The sequence below is a fragment of the Pelobates fuscus genome, chromosome 7 (genome assembly GCF_036172605.1).
Source record: "Pelobates fuscus isolate aPelFus1 chromosome 7, aPelFus1.pri, whole genome shotgun sequence".
NCBI lineage: Eukaryota > Metazoa > Chordata > Amphibia > Anura > Pelobatidae > Pelobates > Pelobates fuscus.
In genome coordinates this window covers 123629829-123653133 of record NC_086323.1, presented here as the reverse complement: position 1 = coordinate 123653133, position 23305 = coordinate 123629829, and the positions used below count along the sequence as shown (strand labels likewise).

Here is a 23305-nt window from a genome sequence, read left to right as displayed (position 1 = left end):
AGACACACACAGGCAGACAGTCATACACACAGACACACAGAGGCAGACAGTCATACACACACACACACAGACAGTAATACACACAGGCAGAGAGTCACACTCACCTGACAATCACACAGTTACCTGTGGAGTTCATTGTGGAGGCAGTGCAGCTCCTGGTGACTATTTGGTGGGGAAGCAGGGACTCCTTCCGTCTTCCCCTGCAGCAGTTTTCCGGCGCTTTTAGCTCCGCCCCCGCCACATGTAAGCTCCGCCCCTGCCACAAATTTAATTGTAATTTTTTTTTTAACTCCCGGCCGGATGTGCCACCGCACGGCGCCCCCTGCTCCATGGCGCCCTGTGCGGCCGCACAGCTCGCACACCCCTAAGGCCGGCCCTGACAAGACCCTCTGGTCTACCCCCTAAATCAGCGGGGCCACCCAAACACCAAAGCCATGGCCTCCTCCAATGCATCCTGCAATGCCAGATTAAACAGATCCAGTCCAACCTCCGTCAGGTGGACCCCATCACTCCTACAATAAATCGCTGCATTAAGCTCAAAGATGCAGTGACGCATCGTGAGTTCCCCCATTCCCTTCACAAACCTCGAAACTTGCTTATTAAGTTTAATTCTGCTCCATTCAAGAGCCCTGAGGTCTCTTGCCCCCCTCCAATAGTTCCGAGATAGCACCTCGGACCACACTAGACACCCTCGGGAATCTGAGCCATAGCTCAGCCAAATCCCGCAGGATCATCTACCCCAGATCCCACACCAGAATAGTGCCAAGATTGTTCCCCCAGCATGTATCAGGATAATATCGGGAACACCAAACAGGCCGGACAAATGGACCAATTCACCAAGCAGGCCGGACAAACTGATCAAAACGGACTAAAGATCTGCTGGGCATGGAAAGCCCACGTCGTCTGCCCCGGGCGTCGCCGCCCAGAACTCCTGCCACTGAAAATGATAAAGAGCATGCGCTGTATCATTAGCAACCCTGGGCACAAGCACAGTCCTACAATATATATTCAGAAGCAAACCATGCAGCACTAGGCGCAGCAGAAGCCGAAACACTGGAGGGGAGGAAGCTGACAAATTGTTGATGGCCAGCACTACCCCCATATTATCACAGTGGAAGTCCTCCCTAAGATCCCTGAGGAGATCACCCCAGATCTCCACTGCCACCATGATAGGGAAATGCTCCAAGAAAGCCAAGTTCTTAGTCAACCCCGCCGAATGCCAAGATTCCGGCCAATATTCAGCACACCAGTGGGCCCTAAAGATGGTCCCGAAACCCACCGCACCTGCAGCGTCGGTGAAAAGATGGAGCTCGGCATTGGATACCTTAGGCCAATACGACCGATCATTAAACCCATCCAAGAAGACGGACCAAACAGCCAGATCCTCACTCAATGGGCGAGTAATATGCACATAATAATGAGGGCGTACCACCCCTGCGGCTGCTGCTGCCAAGCGCCAATTAAACACCCTTCCAATAGGAATAGTCCGGCACACAAATTGCAGCTTACCGAAGAGCAGGTGTTGCAACTGAATCTTCCTGAGGGACCCAGCGGCAGAGACCAATCCGCGCAGGTACAAATCCTTAACCTCCAGCAAATCACATTCCCCAGCAACCGAATCAATCTCAATCCCCAAGAAGCTCAGACAAGTGGAAGGACCCACTGTCTTGTCCGGGGCAAGCTGGATCCCGAAGAACCAAGAGAAGTAACTGGAGAATGGTCCCACCCCACCCTAACCTGCACTTCCAAAGAAAGGGCCGCTGAACTACGTTCCCAGCTATTCAAAAGCCCCCTCAGACACCCCATCAGTGAACCCCAAGCCTCAGAACCGACCGGGCTACCCACACACCCCGCCCGACCGACTACCAATGCAGAACCGGACTCATCAGAGGGCGTGGGAGTCGATTGGAGCAGTGAAGCCGTAACAATCGGAAGGAAGGGGTAGGAGACAGCCAACTTACACTACTCCAAGCCACCATCTCCACTTCAGGAGGGGAAACCTCTGCCCCCCGGGAGACACCCTTAAGCCTACTCACCCGCCTGGAGGCCTGTCCACCACTCTGCCCGCTTGGGCTGCGGGACCCACATTGCGGGTCCGCCGATAAAGACAAGGCTGCCAGGAAACCCTCAGCTGCCGCGGAAGGAGATTCTGCCTGCGCCAGAGCACCATCAGTCTGCATAGCCGCGGACCAGTGGGGCCAGGAAGAAGGTCTGCGGCTCCTGCTGCGTGGGGCTAGAGATGGGGATGATAAGCAGGTGTGGACAGCTGCGGACCGCTCTGCTGCCCGTGTAGTGAAAGAAACCGGCAAGGTAGGTGAAGAAAGCCTCATGGCCATGCCTGCACTCCTGAGCCCAGGAGGGCCCATAGTTTCCCCTTGAGGGGCAAAATGTTCCGGTGGGTGAGCTCGCCTCCGGGGACCTCTACTACTGCCAGGAGGGGAGGCGGAGACTGCCATGGAGGCCTGATGATAAACCAGCTGAGCATGCAGGCGCAGACCCCCATTTTGTAAGGCCTCAGCCCTGAGCCTGGCCGCAAACAGCACTTGGAAAGCAGGTATAATGAGAGAAACAACCAGCAATGACCAAGCTGTTCCCAACTGATAATTAAGATGGCTGCTATCCTGTAAGATGGCAGCCTATTTATACTAGCCCACCTATCTACCCCATATTACTCCACCCACATCCCAAGACCACTTTACCACATTTCTCTGTATACACTTCCCTCACACTCACTGTTCTGCCTAGGCCTTGCCTGGCTCCTCAGGGTTTGATTGTTCATTAAGGATACCTGAAACCTGAAAATTATATAAATATGCAAAATTTTTAGGATTTATTTTTTTCAATCTTTGAATGACTAGTGATATTAGCGTTAGTAATATTAGTAACATAATGTAGAAATTATACGGAACCCCTTTTTAAAAATATTTGAGAATGCAGACCTGTAGTGTGATGTACAATATGGGAGAAAGGAGGCTAATTACAGTTACTCTGCAGAGAAGCAGAAAGACTGTTTAAAGCCCTGATCCATTGTTTTACCGGAGTAACGGAAAAAGTAAGAAGTGCATTAAGGGGTTAAATTTGTGAGCATGTGGTTGGGAAAAAAGGGTAACTTCATTGAAACTACAAGTGTTATTGCATTGCCCCATAAATTGGAAACTATTTAAGACAGACATAAGAAATTAAGCAGAGCTAGCAATTTATATATGGAGATCATTCTGAAGAGGTATTTCATGAGCAATGCTTTCCTATGGGGAGGGCCTTATTTGCTTGCAGCGCTTGCCGCACATGCGCATTAGGTCTCCACTTCGGATGACGTGGAGCACCGAACCAGAGCACAGTGACATCGGTGCTGGAATTGGGTGAGTAATAAAGGGTTTTTAACCCTTTAATGGGCATGGGAAGGGGCACATAGGAGGGGGTGAGAGGGCGCCACAGGCACTATGGTGTTAGTAATACAGCTTTTCATTGCTAACACTATAGGATCCCTTAAAGAAATAATGCTTCCACTCATGCTCAGTGCTATGACTCCGAAATTATTACAGCTCTATGCATCTTGGCAGATAGCGGATAGATGGGGACATAAATGGCATACATTTTTGCATGGGAACATAGAAACATAGAAACATAGAAACATAGAATGTGACGGCAGATAAGAACCATTCGGCCCATCTAGTCTGCCCAGTTTTCTAAATACTTTCATTAGTCCCTGGCCTTATCTTATAGTTAGGATAGCCTTATGCCTATCCCACGCATGCTTAAACTCCTTTACTGTGTTAACCTCTACCACTTCAGCTGGAAGGCTATTCCATGCATCCACTACCCTCTCAGTAAAGTAATACTTCCTGATATTATTTTTAAACCTTTGTCCCTCTAATTTAAGACTATGTCCTCTTGTTGTGGTAGTTTTTCTTCTTTTAAATATAGTCTCCTCCTTTACTGTGTTGATTCCCTTTATGTATTTAAATGTTTCTATCATATCCCCCCTGTCTCGTCTTTCCTCCAAGCTATACATGTTAAGATCCTTCAACCTTTCCTGGTAAGTTTTATCCTGCAATCCATGAACCAGTTTAGTAGCCCTTCTTTGAACTCTCTCTAAGGTATCAATATCCTTCTGAAGATAGGGTCTCCAGTACTGTGTACAGTACTCCAAGTGAGGTCTCACCAGTGTTCTGTACAATGGCATGAGCACTTCCCTCTTTCTACTGCTAATACCTCTCCCTATACAACCAAGCATTCTGCTAGCATTTCCTGCTGCTCTATTACATTGTCTGCCTACCTTTAAGTCATCAGAAATAATCACCCCTAAATCCCTTTCCTCAGATGTTGAGGTTAGGACTCTATCAAATATTTTGTACTCTACCCTTGGGTTTTTACGTCCAAGATGCATTATCTTGCACTTATCCACATTAAATGTCAGTTGCCACAACTCTGACCATTTTTCTAGTTTACCTAAATCATTTTCCATTTGGCTTATCCCTCCTGGAACATCAACCCTGTTACATATCTTAGTATCATCCGCAAAAAGACACACCTTACCATCAAGACCTTCTGCAATATCACTAATAAAAATATTAAAGAAAATGGGTCCAAGTACAGATCCCTGAGGTACCCCACTGGTGACAAGCCCAAGCTTCGAATATACTCCATTGACTACAACCCTCTGTTGCCTGTCACTCAGCCACTGCCTTACCCATTCAACAATATTCGAATCCAAACTCAAAGATTGTAGTTTATTGATAAGCCTTCTATGTGCAACAGTGTCAAAAGCCTTACTGAAATCTAAGTAAGCAATGTCTACTGCACCACCCTGATCTATAATTTTAGTTACCCAATCAAAAAAATCAATAAGATTAGTTTGGCATGATCTCCCTGAAGTAAACCCATGTTGTCTCTGGTCTTGAAATCCATGTGTTTTTAGATGTTCAACAATCCTATCCTTTAACATGGTTTCCATCACAACATGGCCACTTCCTTTAGGGTGGGAAACATAACACATTATGTATGTTTGAAGAAGACCATATTACTTTGTACTCACGTTTAGAAAAGCATCTTTCATATCTCATTTTTCCATTATTACATTCAGCCGTAAGAGATGCATGAAATGATCGACGGAATCCTGGTTTACACCTAAGTCTTACTTCCGAGCCTTCCATATGGACACTCTTCAGATCATCCGAAGAGTATAGCACAACATTATTTTTATCGAGGTCTCCTATAGAAACTCTGCATCCCTCTGTTTAATAGACAAAAAAGCAAATGCAGATTTTGTGATAATATAGTATGTTTCCTATATTATATATATATATATATATATATATATTTTTTTTTTTTTTTTAAATTATACTTACGAGTACATTGAGGGGGATCAGACCATTGTCCCTTCTCACATTTAACATGTTTGGTCCCGCTGATTACAAAATCTGCATTGCATTCAAACTCCACAGAGAAACCAGAATCATAACTTGCTTGTTGTTTGGTTTTAAGCTTTCCATTTGGAACCTCTGGGGGAGCATCACAAGTTTCTGAAAAATGGCATAAAATTATTATTGTAAAGCAAAAATGTTAACGGGCAATTGTCACTTCCAAAGATTTTTAATATTATATTTGTTCTCTCTATATTTAACAAATAATTAAATTCACACTCCCTCTCAATCATTGTCATAAGCGCTGCCCTTAGCCTCTGATATTCAGCATAGAAGAAAACATACAGAAGAAGAAGTAAAGTGAAATAATGGGGTTATGTATAAAATTGTCTAATTTCATTTTACTTCTTTGTCAATTTTCTGTGAACACTCCATTTTCCTTTGTCACTCCTCCTTTATACATTAGGGACTTTACTCTAGTTCGACAAAATAATCTGACTTTATGCCACATTTTATTCCTTCTTTGAATCTTTTTGCTCCTTTATTTTCCTGATAGAATTAATTAAAGTCACAAAACAAGCAAACAAGTAATATTACTAGAAAAGAAAGACACAGTTGCAACTTAAAGGATTTTTTTTCCTCAAAGAAAAATAAAGAAGACCTGTTTAAGAAAACCTGCCATTTTGGCAGGAAAAAAGGCACATTCTTGCACCTTTTTTTTTTTATACATCGACAATGATGTTCAAAGGACAAAAGATAGGCATGAGAGAAAACTGTGGGGTATGGAATGCAAACAGGAAAAGTGTAGTGCAAATGAAAAAATTATTGCATACAGTAAAAGCGAAAAAATTGTTGGTGTGAATACATCTGTACTAAATTTTACACATAACCATCACTGTTTCTATTTCTTTCCCACTTTTGCCATTTTTTGCCCTGTGTCTGCCTTTTCTGAACTGTATTGTGATGTGGTTAATACAACTTTTAAAGAAAACAGAGCATATCATGAAAAAAGGGTTAAGACAAGTTCAGGGGCGTACCTGGAGCATTTGACACCTGGGGCAGGTCCTATATTTGGCAACCCCCCAGCTTAAAAATGTTAAAAGAAAACACATATTTCTTACACGTATTGAGCACGGAGCAGTGTTTGTATTTTTTTAAAAATATATTTAGCACTGAGCAGTGATTGTGTGTTTGAATGTAAGCATGTTGTTGTATGGAGTATGTGTGAGTGAATGTACGGGTGTGTTTGCACGTATATATTGGCATTTGAATGCAGGTGTACATTTTTCTGTAGTGTGATTTTTTAATATGTTGGTGTGTTTTTATGAAGTGTTGACATTTAGATGCAGGGTTGTATTTGTGTGTAGTGTTCACATATACACAAATAAACAGACACATAGGTACACACATGCAGTTACATAGAAACACAGTCATACACACATACAGACAAACACTGACACACATACTGATAGACACACAGATACAAACATATATATACACACAGACACACACATACAGACACAGAGATAGAGAGAGAGAGACACACACAGGCACAGACAAACATACCGATAGAGGCACACACATACAAACAGATACACACACATACAGATACACATACACACACTGACACATACATACACATATACCAACACATACAGGTATACGTGTGTGTCAGTGTTTGTTTGTATAGTGTATGTAGTGTGTTTGTATATTGAATACAGTGTGTGTTTGTGTAGTGGATGCAGTGTGTGCTTGTATAGTGGATAATGGTTTGAGGGAGGGGGTGATGTGAGAGGGAGGGGGTAAAACTGTGAGGGAGGGGGTGATGGTTTGAGTGAAGGGAGAAAGGTAAGAGGGGTGTCATAGTGTGAATAAGGGGTGTGATGGTGTAAGGGAGGGGGGCGATGGTGAGAAGAAGGGGGTGTTTGTGAGAGGGAGGGGGTAATGGTGAGAGGGAGGGGGGTGATAGTGAGAGAGAGGGTGGTGATAGTGAGAGAGAGAGCGAGGGAGGTGATGGTGAGGGGTGGTGATGGTGAGAGGGAAGGGGTTGATGATGTGAGGGAAGGGGTGATGATGTTAGGGAAGGGGGTGATGGAGGGAGGGGGGGACTAGATACCTTATTTAATTCCCTGGTGGTCCAGTGGTGATATCGGGTCTGCATCTCTGCAGTGTGTCATTGATATGTACCATATGTAATAAGCAGATATTGGCCCAGTCTTGTTGCTAGGTGCATAATCCAGCACAATAACATATTTAAAGTGAAGAGTGCACCCACAGGACCTCAAAATAAACAAGATAACATCATTTTTTACAGTTGTGCCCTACATACATTCACCATTTCAGTCCCATTACAAAGCTTTCCTTAATATGTCATGGTAGTTGGACTGAAACATTGGTTATATGCAAAGGCACGTCTGCTTAAAATAAATCTGCACTCTTTTTTTTAAAGCCTTTATGTGCTTTTTTTCCAAATTGGAGTAATAATTTTTAATTTTAAGTTATCTTTTCTAACTCTGTATCTGCACACTATGCTGGCGCGACGCATTATGGGTCTGGTAAATAATTTTTTTCCAGGGCTGCTTTTAATTCCCTGCCTGCACACTGAGGAGTGTCTGCGATTGGCCCAACACAGTCCCAACACAGTCTGCCCCAGGCACCCCCCTAGTGAGTGCACCCAGGGAGAACCACCCCCTCCTTAGTACGCCACTGGACAAGTTAATAGATTATTGTAAATTCCAGAGAAGTTATAATGTTCCCTTAATGATTAAAAATAAAAATGCATGATATTTCATTATTTATATATCTATAAATAAAGAGAGGCAGAATCCAGCAAATTAAATTTCTCTGCCCCAGAGGAAGCCAAAGAACCAGATTTCCTAGTCGGCAGCTGCCTATAGGCATCTGATTGATAGTCATAGTCACACATACTCTGGTTCTGTTAAAGTGCATTTTTTAACATCTGTTCCACTGTCATACTATAACAGTAAGTCAGTAGCTGCACCTGGAGTATATGAAATGAGGAAGGTTTTAATCATAAGGTTATTGAGATGTAACCATAATGTAGCCAGCAACAGGTATCTCCGTAAAGTTGCTGAACTACACATACTTGGAAAAGCTCAATCTATTACGATGACAGCAGGAGTACCTTTGACAATTCTTGGTATCCAGTCTTGAAGCAGAAGGTCAAGCTTTTCGTCATCCAGATCGGGTTTTTCGGGCTCTTTATTTTGGTCTGTTCCTAGATGTACAAAAACAAACAACATCATTTGTAAAGGTTTGCATAACAGCTGGTCCATTTGATTGTAGAACTGGTCAGGTCCGGATTAACGTAGGGGCTGATGGAGCTGCAGCTCCAGGCCCAGGCCCATGGAATAGGCCCATTTTTTTTACACACTACTCTTAGGTTTGCCACCTGACTGGTATTTTACTGGCACAGCTGGTATTTGAGGCTGCCTGGCCGTGCCGGTATTGCAGTAATACCGGCAATACAAATGCAGGTATTTTTCTCAGAATAAATGGAGATTACTCTGCAATACCAGCACCAGCCAGTAGGGGTCACTGTGTGTGGAGAGAGGCAGGGATAGGAAGTTACACAGCATATCCCTGCCTCTCTCTACTACTCACTGATCGTGGGGGAGCAGCAACACAGCACATAGTCCAGACAGCAGCTCTACAGCTCAGGTAAGTGAGGGATGGGGGGAAAGGCAGCAGGGACACTGAGAAGCTAGGGGACACTGAGACACTAGGGGACATATGGAAACACTGAGACACTAGGGGACACAGACACTAGGGGACACATGGGGACACAGACACTAGGGGACACATGGGGACACAGACACTAGGGGACACTGAGACACTAGGACACATGGGGACACAGACACTGAGGGACCTGGGAACACTGAGACACATGGGGACGCTGTGAGACATAGGGACATTGGGAGACACTGAGACATTGGGACACGGAGACACTATGTCCCCATGTCTCCCAGTGTCCCCCAGCCAGTGTCCCCAGTGTCTGTGTCCCATGTCTCTCAGTGTGCCTAGTGTCCCCATGTGTCCCTATATGTCCCAGTGTCCCCATGTCTATGTCCCCTAGTCTCCCAGTGTCCCCTAGTCTCCCAGTGTCCCCTAGTCTCCCAGTGTCCCCTAGTCTCCCAGTGTCCCCTAGTCTCCCAGTGTCTGTGTTCCCATGTCTCTGTGTCCCTAGTGTCTTAGTGTCCCCAAATGTTTCAGTGTCCCCATGTCTCCCACTGTCTGTGTCCCTAGTGTCTCAGTGTCCCCATTTCTCCCAGTTTCCCCAAATGTCTCTCAGTGTCCCCGGGTCTCTTAGTGTCCCCATGTCTCTACGTGTCCCCATGTCTCTCAGTGTCCCATGTCTCACTGTGTCCCCAGTATCCTAGTGACATGGGGACACACTGAGACATTGGGACACTGGGAGAAATGGGGACACTGAGACACTGGGAGACTAGGGGACTGGGTGACATGGGGACACTGACACTGAGACACTGGGTGACTTGCAAGACTGACACACTGGGAGACAGGGAGACACTGGGAGCAATCCATCTATACAGCAGAATCAAACTGTGAGTAGTTTGTTGGTGATTTTACAGAATTTTCTCTGATATCACTCCTTGTGATTTACATCATGTGATGTCACTGTAGCAAACTCACCCCTTTAACAGAGTTTGCCATGAGCTTTTGGAGGGGGCTGCTTGCCCACCTCCTGCCCTGTGATTATGGTCCCTGGGAGATTTGGCGCTTCAAGTGCAACATTTGGGCATACTGTATTTTATGATACTGCCACTGGCCCTTTAAGCAGCATATGGAATTCTATTGGACTGTGTATGTCCCTTTCAGACTATGGCCCTCTCATCAGCCCATGCTAAACTTAAACTCCATGGCGATTTGACTGTGTTTGTGGCATCTGAGCGCTGTTCGGATATATTGAGCGCTCAGATCCAAGCCATCTCGGGATGGGTTGAATGTGGGGGTTCTGTTCAGTATGATAGGAGTTATGTATTTTTGTGTCTTTTTGTGTCTTTTGCTAACATGTGCTCAATGGGGTCTGCTTTTATCCCTGGATATAATTGGATTACCTCTCCATTGTCTCCCGGATAGAGGACTCTTGTAAAACTGGTTTGGGTCGGAAAGCCATGCTGGCAGTGGCTTTTATTAATACTTTTGCTAACTTTTGAACCCCTGGTCTGATTCGTGCCATTTTTTAATATATTGTTCCCCTGAATGGATTGATTGTGAATATGTACTTTTTTTATGTGAATGTGATGTATAGTTTTAAAGTTATAGTATATTTGTAAAAACGGTATTTCTCTGCCTGTGATAATTCAATTTCCCATTGTGTAAGATAATTGTATCACAGGCAGAGGGAATGACTTTACTGTGGGTTGTAACTGTTATTTTATTGGTTATTTTATACCTCCCTGTGGGCGGTCCTGTATGTGCAAGACCGTAATAAAAACCAGGCTGGGTGTGCCAGCACAGTCAGTCCTTCTTCACCCTCAATTTGAAGTGTCGTCTCCTATTGGGGGAATCTGCTACAAGGGATTGCTATGCTCTGCATATTCCCTTGCTGTAATCACTACTAAGCTCTTGTAAGAGCTTGTTCCTGCTTCACTATCTTGGAGGAGAGGTTTACCCCCTGGAGCCTGGTCGTAGGTCCAGAGTGGGCAGGAGACGGCGAGACCCCAACCAAGCTGCGGCGGTTCGTGGGGTCTGCGGTGCTTATGGTGTCTGGTGGAGTGCTTGTAGCCCTCGGGAAGCACTAGGAGCATCCATCAATGGAGGTACTCAGTCGGGGTGCCAGGTGATCCGTTACATTGGTGACAAGCAGTGGGATGGCGTCCTAGTGCAAGGAGCAGTACCTTAGAGACACCCGTATTGGTATCGTATGAGAGCATATTGAGGGCAACGCTTGTCTCCGAACAGCGTCCCCACCAGCAGTCATGTTCTATCTATATGAAGGCGTAGATTTTGCTACTGAGGTACTGAGGAGAATAGCCAAATATGGCCCGAATCTCCCGGAGGAGATTATTGATGCAGCTGCGCAGCAACTGCTTAAAGAGAACCAGAGGTCACGTGATCTCGAGCACGACTTCATACTGTTAATTGTTGAGACATGGTCAAGGAGATGAGGTAGCCGGTATCCTCCTCCAACACAAACCAGAGAAACCCAAAGTAGAGGACTGCATAGAGTGGTACTGGAAAGGCCCCCAGCAGGCAGATGGAGATGGGACCGAGGTCTCTCTACCGGCCCTACAGGGAGAGGAGATGGTCAGTCTCTCTCCCCAGCGGTAGAATATATTGCAGGGAGAGGAGAGTGTCGTCCTCCCTCCCCAGCGGCAGAGTGTGTTAATAGGAGAGGAGACAGTCGGTCTCACTCTCCCACAGCAGCCGGAGTACCAGGAGGAGGGGGTAAGTGATAGCCCTCCTCCACAGCCCTGTCCCAACCCAGTACTGGGGGTAGTGGGTGAAGTTTTAAACCCCACTGACCCCTCTCCAGCTGAAGAGCTGGCAACTGGGCAGAGCGCCGCTGGCCTCTGCCCTTCCTTTTCCCCTTGTGCAGAGCCTGACTTTCTGCAGGCTACCCCAGCAGAAGAGCTGGAAACTGGGCAGAGCGCCGCTGGCCTCTGCCCATTTAGCATGGTTGGTGCAGATTGGACCGAGGTCTCTATACCAACCCTACAGGGATGCTGGGCAGTCGGCCCAGACCCCCTACTACAGCTGGAAGTATGTATGGGAGAGGAGCTTGTTTCCCCCTCTCCCCAACGGCAGTTTGACATACCCAGGGGAGACAGTAAGCCCCACAACCATGCAGATGGGACCCTGGTCTCTGCACTTACAACACAGGGGGTAGGGACGGTCAGTCCTGTCCCCCAGCAACAGGGCTGTTTAGCCAAAGGGGAGACAGTCTTTCTCCCCCCACAGCAGCATGGTGGTTTGTCCAAAGGGGAGACAATCGGTCTCCACCTCCAGCAGCCGAGCTGTGTATCCAAAGGGGAGACAGTCAGTCTCCCCCTCCGACAACCAGGCTCCAACCAGGCTACTTCCGTGGTAGCGCTGGCACCAGGGCAGAGTACCGCTGGTCTCTACCCACTCAGCAACTCACCAAGGAAGCCTACCAGTACCCTGCACAGCCGTGGGGAGACACCTGGACATGGACAAGTTTCTCCCTTACTCAGGTGTAACCAAGTGTTGTGGGGGGGCTGCACTGCTGATTGCGTTTTGTGGGTGGGTTTCTGGACTAACAAGGGCACTAACCGAAAGAAGGTCAGATACCCTGTTAGTCTGTTTGGAAAAGGGGAGAAATGTAGCAAACTCACCCCTTTAACAGAGTTTGCCATGAGCTTTTGGAGGGGGCTGCTTGCCCGCCTCCTGCCCTGTGATTATGGTCCCTGGGAGATTTGGCCCTTCAAGTGCAACATTTGGGCATACTGTATTTTATTATACTGCCACTGGCCCTTTAAGCAGCATATGGAATTCTATTGGACTGTGTATGTCCCTTTCAGACTATGGCCCTCTCATCAGCCCATACTAAACTTAAACTCCATGGCGATTTGACTGTGTTTGTGGCATCTGAGCGCTGTTCGGATATATTGAGCGCTCAAATCCAAGCCATCTCGGGATGGGTTGAATGTGGGGGTTCTGTTCAGTATGATAGGAGTTATGTATTTTTGTGTCTTTTGCTAACATGTGCTCAATGGAGTCTGCCTTTATCCCTGGATATAATTGGATTACCTCTCCATTGTCTCCAGGATAGAGGACTCTTGTGAAACTGGTTTGGGCCGGAAAGCCATGCTGGCAGTGGGTTTTATTAATACTTTTGCTAACTTTTGAACCCCTGGTCTGATTCGTGCCATTTTTTTATATATTGTTCCCCTGAATGGATTGATTGTGAATATGTACACATATGTTTTTATGTGAATGTGATGTATAGTTTTAAAGTTATAGTATATTTGTAAAAACGGTATTTCTCTGCCTGTGATAATTCAATTTCCCATTGTGTAAGATAATTGTATCACAGGCAGAGGGAATGACTTTACTGTGGGTTGTAACTGTTATTTTATTGGTTATTTTATACCTCCCTGTGGGCGGTCCTGTATGTGCAAGACCGTAATAAAAACCAGGCTGGGTGTGCCAGCACAGTCAGTTCTTCTTCACCCTCTATTTGAAGTGTCGTCTCCTATTGGGGGAATCTGCTACAAGGGATTGCTATGCTCTGCATATTCCCTTGCTGTAAGCTCTTGTAAGAGCTTGTTCCTGCTTCACTATCTTGGAGGAGAGGTTTACCCCCTGGAGCCTGGTCGTAGGTCCAGGGTGGGCGAGACCCCAACGGCGAGACCCCAACCAAGCTGCGGCGGTTCGTGGGGTCTGCGGTGCTTATGGTGTCTGGTGGAGTGCTTGTAGCCCTCGGGAAGCACTAGGAGCATCCATCAACGGAGGTACTCAGTCGGGGTGCCAGGTGATCCGTTACATTGGTGGCAAGCGGTGGGATGGCGTCCTAGTGCAAGGAGCAGCACCTTGGAGACACCCGTATTGGTATCGTATGAGAGCATATTGAGGGCAACGCTTGTCTCCGAACAGCGTCCCCACCAGCAGTCATGTTCTATCGATATGAATGCGTAGATTTTGCTACTGAGTTACTGAGGAGAATAGCCAAATATGGCCCGAATCCCCCGGAGGAGATTATTGATGCAGCTGCGCAGCAACTGCTTAAAGAGAACCAGAGGTCACGTGATCTCGAGCACGACTGTTCCTGCTTCACTATCTTGGAGGAGAGGTTTACCCCCTGGAGCCTGGTCGTAGGTCCAGGGTGGGCAGGAGACGGCGAGACCCCAACCAAGCTGCGGCGGTTCGTGGGGTCTGCGGTGCTTATGGTGTCTGGTGGAGTGCTTGTAGCCCTCGGGAAGCACTAGGAGCATCCATCAACGGAGGTTCTCAGTCGGGGTGCCAGGCGATCCGTTACAGTCACGGATAACTAATTAATTATACAAATGATTAAGACTGGTATTTTTTTCCAAGAAAGGTGTCAACCCTAACTACTCTTCACATACTCTTGCTTAACCCCTTAAGGACCAAACTTCTGGAATAAAAGGGAATCATGACATGTCACACATGTCATGTGTCCTTAAGGGGTTAAAGGAGCACTATAGGGTTAGGAACACAATCATGTATTTCTGACCCTATTATGTTAAAACCACCACCCTGGCCCCTTCTTGCCTCCCTAAATATAGTAAAATATTACTTGTATTCAAGTCTGCAGCTGCTGGCTCTGCCTCTGAACTGACTGTCTGCTGACATCATCAGAAGTGGTGGTCTGAGCAAATTACAATACTTCCCCATAGGATTGGCTGAGACTGTCAACTAGGCAGATCAGGGGCAGAGCCAGCACAAGTCCAACATAGCCCTTGCCAATCAGCATCTCCTCATAAAGATAAATTGAATCAACGTATCTCTATGAGGAAAGTTCAGTGTCTGCATGCAGAGGGTGGAGACACTGAATGGCAGTGCTGCACATTAGGCAGTACTGCCCCAGGAAGCACCTCTAGCAGCCATCTAAGGAGTGGCCAGTGGAGTTATTTTCTCTGAAAAGAGTGTTTACTGCAAAAGCCTGAATGGAATGATTCTACTAAGCTGTAGTTGTTCTGGTGACGAGGGATGTATGGGAACAAAACCTGTGTGGACTGGCTGACAATAAAATTAGTTTAGGTAATGCAGACGTTGGTCTCTCTAAAACTGTGGCATGTCCCCTTTCTTCTACACTCACTACATACATCTTTTCTCTGTCTCAGACTATATACCAGGAACTTCTGCCTGCTAGTAAGAAGGTAAGGAGACAAGTGGACCAGCAAGTGCTAGTGGACAGTCCTTACAAAGCCTGGAGTGAGCGCATCATTAGACGCATTTATGTCAAGCTCAGGGTGCTGCCTGCATAGTATGCCCTTAGTTGGACAGCCTGCATGATTGGCGGGCAGCCTGACATGCATTCTTGTCAGGCTGCCCGCCAATCATGCAGGTTGTCCAACTAAGGGCATTCTATGCAGGCAGCACCCTGAGCTTGACATAAATGCGTCTAATGATGCGCTCACTCCATGCTTTCTAAGGACTGTCCAATTCTTTGGACAGACATGCCCCCTTTTTGGGCATGTTCTCCCCTTTTGGCCGGTTACGTGATTCGCACCAGTGGCCCACCCTTTTACCCCACCCATTGACTTACTGCTTCACTGGACAGGAAGCACCTCTAGCAGCCATCTAAGGAGTGGCCAGTGGAGTTATTTTCTCTGAAAAGAGTGTTTACTGCAAAAGCCTGAATGGAATGATTCTACTAAGCTGTAGTTGTTCTGGTGACGAGGGATGTATGGGAACAAAACCTGTGTGGACTGGCTGACAATAAAATTAGTTTAGGTAATGCAGACGTTGGTCTCTCTAAAACTGTGGCATGTCCCCTTTCTTCTACACTCACTACATACATCTTTTCTCTGTCTCAGACTATATACCAGGAACTTCTGCCTGCTAGTAAGAAGGTAAGGAGACAAGTGGACCAGCAAGTGCTAGTGGACAGTCCTTACAAAGCCTGGAGTGAGCGCATCATTAGACGCATTTATGTCAAGCTCAGGGTGCTGCCTGCATAGTATGCCCTTAGTTGGACAGCCTGCATGATTGGCGGGCAGCCTGACATGCATTCTTGTCAGGCTGCCCGCCAATCATGCAGGTTGTCCAACTAAGGGCATTCTATGCAGGCAGCACCCTGAGCTTGACATAAATGCGTCTAATGATGCGCTCACTCCATGCTTTCTAAGGACTGTCCAATTCTTTGGACAGACATGCCCCCTTTTTGGGCATGTTCTCCCCTTTTGGCCGGTTACGTGATTCGCACCAGTGGCCCACCCTTTTACCCCACCCATTGACTTACTGCTTCACTGGACACTGCTGTTAGGGGTTATGGATTTACTTGACAGAAGAAAACATAAATTAGAGAGAGATTAGCATAGAGTGTGTTTTCTTATAACTGCATCCTATGAGTTTCCCTCCAGCCCCATCTCCATCAGATACATGACGCTTGGGAGGTATGACTGTTTTAGTGTTTTTGGTCGATAAGACTCCGTAATTAGGCCCATCATAATTGTCAGCACCAGGCCCACTGTGCTCTTAATCCGGCCCTGGAACTGGTGGGGCGATTTGGGGGGACCACAATTTTCCCCTTGGCTCTGCCACTTTGTTAGTTTGCCTATATTATTTCTGTGGGACAATTTTCATTTACAATTAATGAAAATCATTAAAGTTTACCATTTATTTGCACTATTAAATTGTATTTTTTTTTTTTTAATGTTTGCACAATTGGCTATATTGAGCATGAATGTAACCTTCCTGTTAAGGATTATGGGAAATACCGTATTTATCGGCGTATAACACGCACTTTTTTCCCCTGAAAATAGGGGAAAAATCGTGGGTGCGTGTTATACGCCGATATCCCATAATTACTTACCTGTCCTGAAGCGTGGGCCGGCTTCACAGCGCGCACCGCGGTACAGGAACTTTAATTTAAGGTTCCGGTTTCCGGCGGGACTGAAAGGAAGTGTGCACAATAGTGTGCACACTTCCTTTCAGTCCCGCCGGAAACCGGAACCTTAAATTAAAGTTCCTGTTCCGCGGTGCACGGTGTGAAGCCGGCCCACGCTTCAGGACAGGTAAGTAATTATGGGAGGGGAGGAAAGTACACTATGGGAGGGGAGGGGAGGGGGAGGAAAGTACACTATGGGAGGGGAGGGGGAGGAAAGTACACTATGGGAGGGGAGGGGGAGGAAAGTACACTATGGGAGGGGAGGAGGGGAAGTACACTATGGGAGGGGAGGAGGAGGAAAGTACACTATGGGAGGGGAGGGGGAGGAAAGTACACTATGGGAGGGGAGGGGGGAGAATACTATGGGAGGGGAGAGGGGAGAATACTATGGGAGGGGAGGGGGGGAGAATACTATGGGAGGGGAGGGGGGGAGAATACTATGGGAGGGGAGGGGGGGGAGAATACGAGGGGAGGGGGGGGAGAATACTATGGGAGGGGAGGGGGGAGAATACTATATACTATGGGAGGGGAGGGGGGGAGAATACTATGGGAGGGGAGGGGGGGAGAATACTATGGGAGGGGAGGGGGGAGAATACTATGGGAGGAGGGGGGGAATACTATGGGAGGAGGGGGGAATACTATGGGAGGGGGGAGAATACTATGGAAAGGGGGGAGAATACTATGGAAAGGGGGGACACTATGGGATGAGGGGGGAATACTATGGGATGAGGGGGGGGAATACTATGGGATGAGGGGGGAAATTTCCTGGAATTTCTTTCTAAAAATGAGGTGCGTGTTATACGCCTGTGCGTGTTATACGCCGATAAATACGGTAAGTCTTGCAGCTAAAAGGTTTACAACCAAAAATACCAGTGTATACCTTCAATCTACTCTCTGCAGCCCAATCTGCTTTCCGCGTTGTCACTCTCCCTTACTGCAGGGCGTGGGATGTCATTGTGGTAGTGCATAGAGAGGACTTAAAGGAACACTACAGTGTCAAGAATACAAACATGTATTAATGACACTAGAGTTTAAGAACTGCTGTTTAGATTTCTGGCTTTCCTTGTACTTCTACCCCATTGAAAAGGTGAATTTACTCACCTCATTTCCAGCTCCGTGCAGGTCTTGTTGCTGCCCGCCCACCCCTCCTCCTTGGCTGAGATTCATCAAATTTGGAAAGACTATAGGAAATAGACTATCCCTTTAAATAAATTTATCCCTGCTGGTGCAAACCAGGATGAATGAGGTACAAAGACTTATCTTCCATGGTATTTAATTGATTAAGACCCACTGGAGGGGTGGCCAAGCTGAATCCACGTTGAGCCGCTGTGAGATGAGGTGGATCTTTAATTTGGACACCTTGTCTTCTGGTGGTCTCGACGTGGATTTTGAAATGGCAGCACTTATATAGACCTATAATTTATGTTTATATGAGTGTGGTTTTAATTGTATCATTTTAAATTATTCTGTATAATTTTTTATGATGGATTGTTGTTATTATCTCTCTTCATATGTATATTTGTCCTGTTACAATTGGACATATTTACATTATCTACTATTATTGTTGCTTTCTTATTTTATGGACTTTTTGCCCACAATTAAAATGGTGTCTTCTGAGTTATTGAACCTACTACTTCCGGAAGATTCAAAACGGACACACAGGAAATGACGCCATAACGGCGGATACGTCATGACGTCACAACCGGAAGTAGAATGCGGAGAAACATCCTGGTTTGGCATTTATCCTTTATACACTGGGGAGAGGACATCTAATACTACAAGAAGACCATGTGTATAGCCTGAAAAAGCTGATTTTTCACAAGTGATCACAGTTAGAGCCTGCTATTCTAGGCTCTATATATCGTGAGTGACCCATTACCTCTATTACACATCTTTTTTACATATATACAGTAATATGCTATGTGTATATTGTTATATATCTTTCAGATTATCTACAAGATTCATTTTGTTCTCTTTTCACTTGCACCCCCCACTTTGTATATTGTTATTTCACTATTGTGTAGTGTCTTTGAGTGATTTTAGACACTGGGGGTAGTTGCTGTTTTTACTGTTTAGCGCCAATCCACCTATAATTTTTCTCCTTTTAGGAGACTAATTTTTCCTTTTGTATTCTGCCAACAATCAGAGTGCTCTGTGTCATTTTACACAGCGTGGGAGAATTCCAAAAAACTTTCCCACGCTGTCTAAAATGACACAGAGCACTGTGATAGGATGGATTTCAAGCCACCCAATCAGAGTGCTCTGTGTCATTTTACACAGCATGGGAAAGTTCTTTGGCATTTTCCCACTCTGTGTAAAATGACAAAGAGCACTCTGATTGGCTTAAACCAACCAATCAGAGTGTCCTTAGCCTAAATGCAGGGCGGGGCAAGGCTTTATATTTTGTTTACAGGTTAGTTATTTTATTCCCCCTCACTATTTTAAGGGTGAGGGGGGTAGGTAGGGGATATTTTTATTTGGGTGGGGGGTTACTAGGGGCTTGGGACCCCTAGTCACCTTGATTGGGGGGGGGGGGTTCATTTAGGGCCCCCACCCGCCGCTCAGGGGTGGGGGCCGGGGCGGGGGACGGGACAGTAGGTGTCCCTCCTTATTGTTTTTTAGGGCCCCCACCCACCGCTGAGGGGTGGGGGTGGGGGGGGGGGGAGGACAGTAGGTTTCCCCCTCTTATTGTTTTTTAGGGCCCCCACCCACCGCTCAGGGGTGGGGGCCGGGGAGAGGACAGTAGGTCCCCCCCTTATTGTTTTTTAAGGCCCCCACCCACCGCTCAGGGGCCCTGAATATATATTGGGGCAGAGAATCAAGATTAAAAAATAGGTAATATGGGGGGTTTAGGGGGATTTGGGGGTGACTTGGGGGTCAATTAGATGTAGTGGAGTCGGGAGGGGGGTTAAAAAAAAAAAAAACAGATTCGACCATGACAGTGCCGCTTTAAGCATCTTTGCAAGATTAAAAACTGTATTTTTTGTGGGTGCGCTGTTACCTTAATCTATATTTTTTAACTACAATGAAAGCCATACAGGGTCTTAACTAAATTGTGGCCTTTACAACTTTTAGATCATGGTTTAATCTGTCACAAGATTAAAGACATTCCCATCATTGGATTGTCTGTTGAAAATAACCTACACAACCCTTACATAAATACCCTTTCAACAAATGCCACTCCATTTCATTTGGTTTCCCAAGGCTGACACAAGATGAGTGCTGAGATGTCTAGGCACAACCTATCCTTAGAGCCTAATTAAATTCCAATTTCTATACCTAGGTGCCTACACACATTATTCTGCCATTCTGAGATATTTTATTATGAGGTTTAAAATAAAGATTAAAACTGACTCTCTGTTTACGACTAAAGACAAGAAGGATTGCTGTTAGTGAAATGCTGTGGGTGGTTTTGTTTGCCTAACACGTAGTTGGTGGTGGGCCAAACACAATATGGCCATTTGACCATTTCCCTGCATTTTTCATTTGAGATAAATGAACAGACAACATTCATTAAAGAATAAGAAATTGCATGGTGGGCATAATGGGCATCCTATCAGCAAAGAGTGAAACTTACATATCAATCCCACTTGACTGGCACATTTCACATAAGCAAAAATACTCCACAAACTGAAGCATCTTATTCATTGAATAGGGTACATTTTGATTATGCTATAACAGCTAGTTGACAACATTTTGACCCTTTCTTGGGTCTTCCTTATGACTGAAAGACCCAGGATAGGATTAAAATTGCCTGTTCATTGTTGTGGCACCAAAAATTGATATTATTCTATGATGTTGCAGTTTACATCTTTTGTTTTGTTTCTGTGAATAAACCCAAGTAAAAGTATCCAAAAATAATTATTAGCGAAAACAGGCATTTTAGTCACTTATATGGCATGGGCACGGCACATACCTGGCTTGAAACATTTAGGGTAATTAAGCACTCCTCTATTACATGTAACTCTAAGCAGTTTGGGATCTGATATCATATATTGAGGAATACACTTAAATTCAATGATATCATTATGCAGAGAATAGATTTTCTGTGCTGATGTCCATTGTAATTGGATATTATTTTCTCTCATATCCTTTTCAGTTGCTGTGCAGGGTTCTAGAAAAAAACAAACATTCTCGTATTTAATACCAGTAAAAGTCAAATAGTATTTACTGTCTTTTTTGTAAACAATGTTTCATGATGAGTTGTGTTTATTATCAGAGGCATCTCAAGACTTCAATTTAACATTTTTGGATACATTTTTCAAAGGATTTCATATTTTTGCATGAACTTTAAAAATTGTCATATTTTGAAAAATATTTCAATATTTTAAATTTTATTTTACATTTATTAATATATTTATCATACATACAGACACATGACATATTTTTTGACATGTTAACATTTTGAAATTAATAAATAAATGTTTATCCAAAAATGATAAATCATTTGAAAAGCTTATCCAAAAATATTAAATCTATGTTAGCAGCTTAATTGCACATTTGAACATTTTACTTTATGATACACCTTGGTGATGTTAGTACTTTAAATCTACCTATTTATACTGGAGTTTCTAAAACAAGCATTTATGATTTAAGAAACACACACTTGAGTATCAAAATGTGGTCACTTTGGTTTGAAGCCTAAATATACTTAATCAAAATCTGCATACTGAGTACTGAGCTTTTCTTACTTGTTTATATTTGGAGATCAGAAACTGGGTTTGCATCCTCATTAGCTCTGCACTTCAATACTGTTCAATGCTTTTAGATTCAGGTATCGATACAATGCATATCTTACAACATAGAAACATAGAATGTGATGGCAGATAAGAACCATTCAGCCCATCTAGTCTGCCCAATTTTTTTTCAAATACTTTCATTAGACCTTGGCCTTATCTTATAGTTAGGATAGCCTTATGCATATTCCACGCATGCTTAAACTCCTTTACTGTGTTAACCTCTACCACTTCAGCTGGAAGCCTTTTCCATGCATCCACTACCCTCTCAGTAAAGTAATACTTCTGGATATTATTTTTAAACCTTTGCCCCTCTAATTTAAGGGTTTAACCTCCCTGGCGGTATTCCCGAGCGTGACTCGGGGTTAATTTTCGCTGCCAGAAGCGGTAACCCCGAGTCACGCTCGGGGTAGATAACAGAGCCCCTGGAGGTAAGATGTACTTACCTCCGCCGCGATCCGCTTCGGGAGGACTGCCTCACAGCCCAGGCAGCCCTCCCACGGCAAATCAGGCCCCCGGGGGCCATGTGATCGCTCTCAAAGAGCGATCACATGGCCCCCTATAGCTGGCTGTGGATCTGCCAGCAGGGGGACTGTTTGAAATATCAGACAGTCCCCCTGCTGGTGGGAAGTATAAAAAAAATATATTAGACATGTGTAAAAATAAATTAAATATATTTTTATATATATATATAATATGTATATATATTATATATATAATATATATACATATTATATATATGTAACGTCATACAAAGTGTATTTTAATATTAATATAAGTATATATATTAATATTAAAATACACTTAGAATGACGTTACATATATATAATATGTATATATATATTATATATATAATAGATGGACATATATATATATTATATATAAATATGTATAATTAAAATAATAAATAAATAAAATAATAAAATAAATAAAATATTGAAACAAAATTTAATATAAATTATATATGCATATGTAATTTCATTTTAACTGTATTTTGTTATTAATATATATATATATATATATATATATATTGGTAACAAAATACACTTAGAATGACATTCTATATATATATCTATATATAAAATACAAATAACCGCAAATATATATATATATATATATATATAGATAAATACATATAATTACATAAAAGATTACATTAGTATACACGTAGAATTTAAATAACTATAAATGCATATATATTAAAATTCTACATGTATATTTAAATAATCTTTTAACGTAATTATGTGATTTGATTAATTAAAATTTGATTGACATGCCTGACAACACAGGGAGAAAGTGCAGAGAATTTAATTCGCAAGCACTATATTTGACCCTGTAACTCTCCAAGACACCATAAAACCTGTACATAGGGGGTACTGTTTTACTCGGGAGACTTCGCTGAACTCAAATATTCAGGTTTCAAACTGGTAAATTGTATTACAACAATGATATTTTAAGTAAAAGTGAAGTTTTTTGCATTTTTTTACAAGCGAACTGCACTTTTATGGTCTATATTATTGTTGTAATATGTTTTACTGTTTTAAAACACTAATATTTGTGTTTAGTGAAGTCTCCCGAGAATAACAGTACCCCCCATGTACAGGTTTTATGGTGTTTTGGAAAGTTAGAGA

The 23305-nt window shown here is 44.2% G+C and overlaps 1 protein-coding gene across 2 annotated transcripts in view; it reads right to left on the bottom strand.

Annotated features, from left to right (window-relative positions):
- The window catches only part of LOC134568167 (coagulation factor XIII B chain-like), a 58765-nt gene that overhangs the window by 4096 nt on the left and 31364 nt on the right, over positions 1-23305 (bottom strand). For both annotated transcript variants that reach the window (XM_063426522.1, XM_063426521.1), the window contains 4 exons: positions 20855-21052; positions 8509-8601; positions 5349-5522; positions 5036-5233 (listed from right to left, as the gene is read on the bottom strand). In XM_063426522.1, the coding sequence (XP_063282592.1) occupies positions 5036-5233; positions 5349-5522; positions 8509-8601; positions 20855-21052 (663 nt within the window). The remainder of the gene's footprint in view (positions 1-5035; positions 5234-5348; positions 5523-8508; positions 8602-20854; positions 21053-23305) is intronic.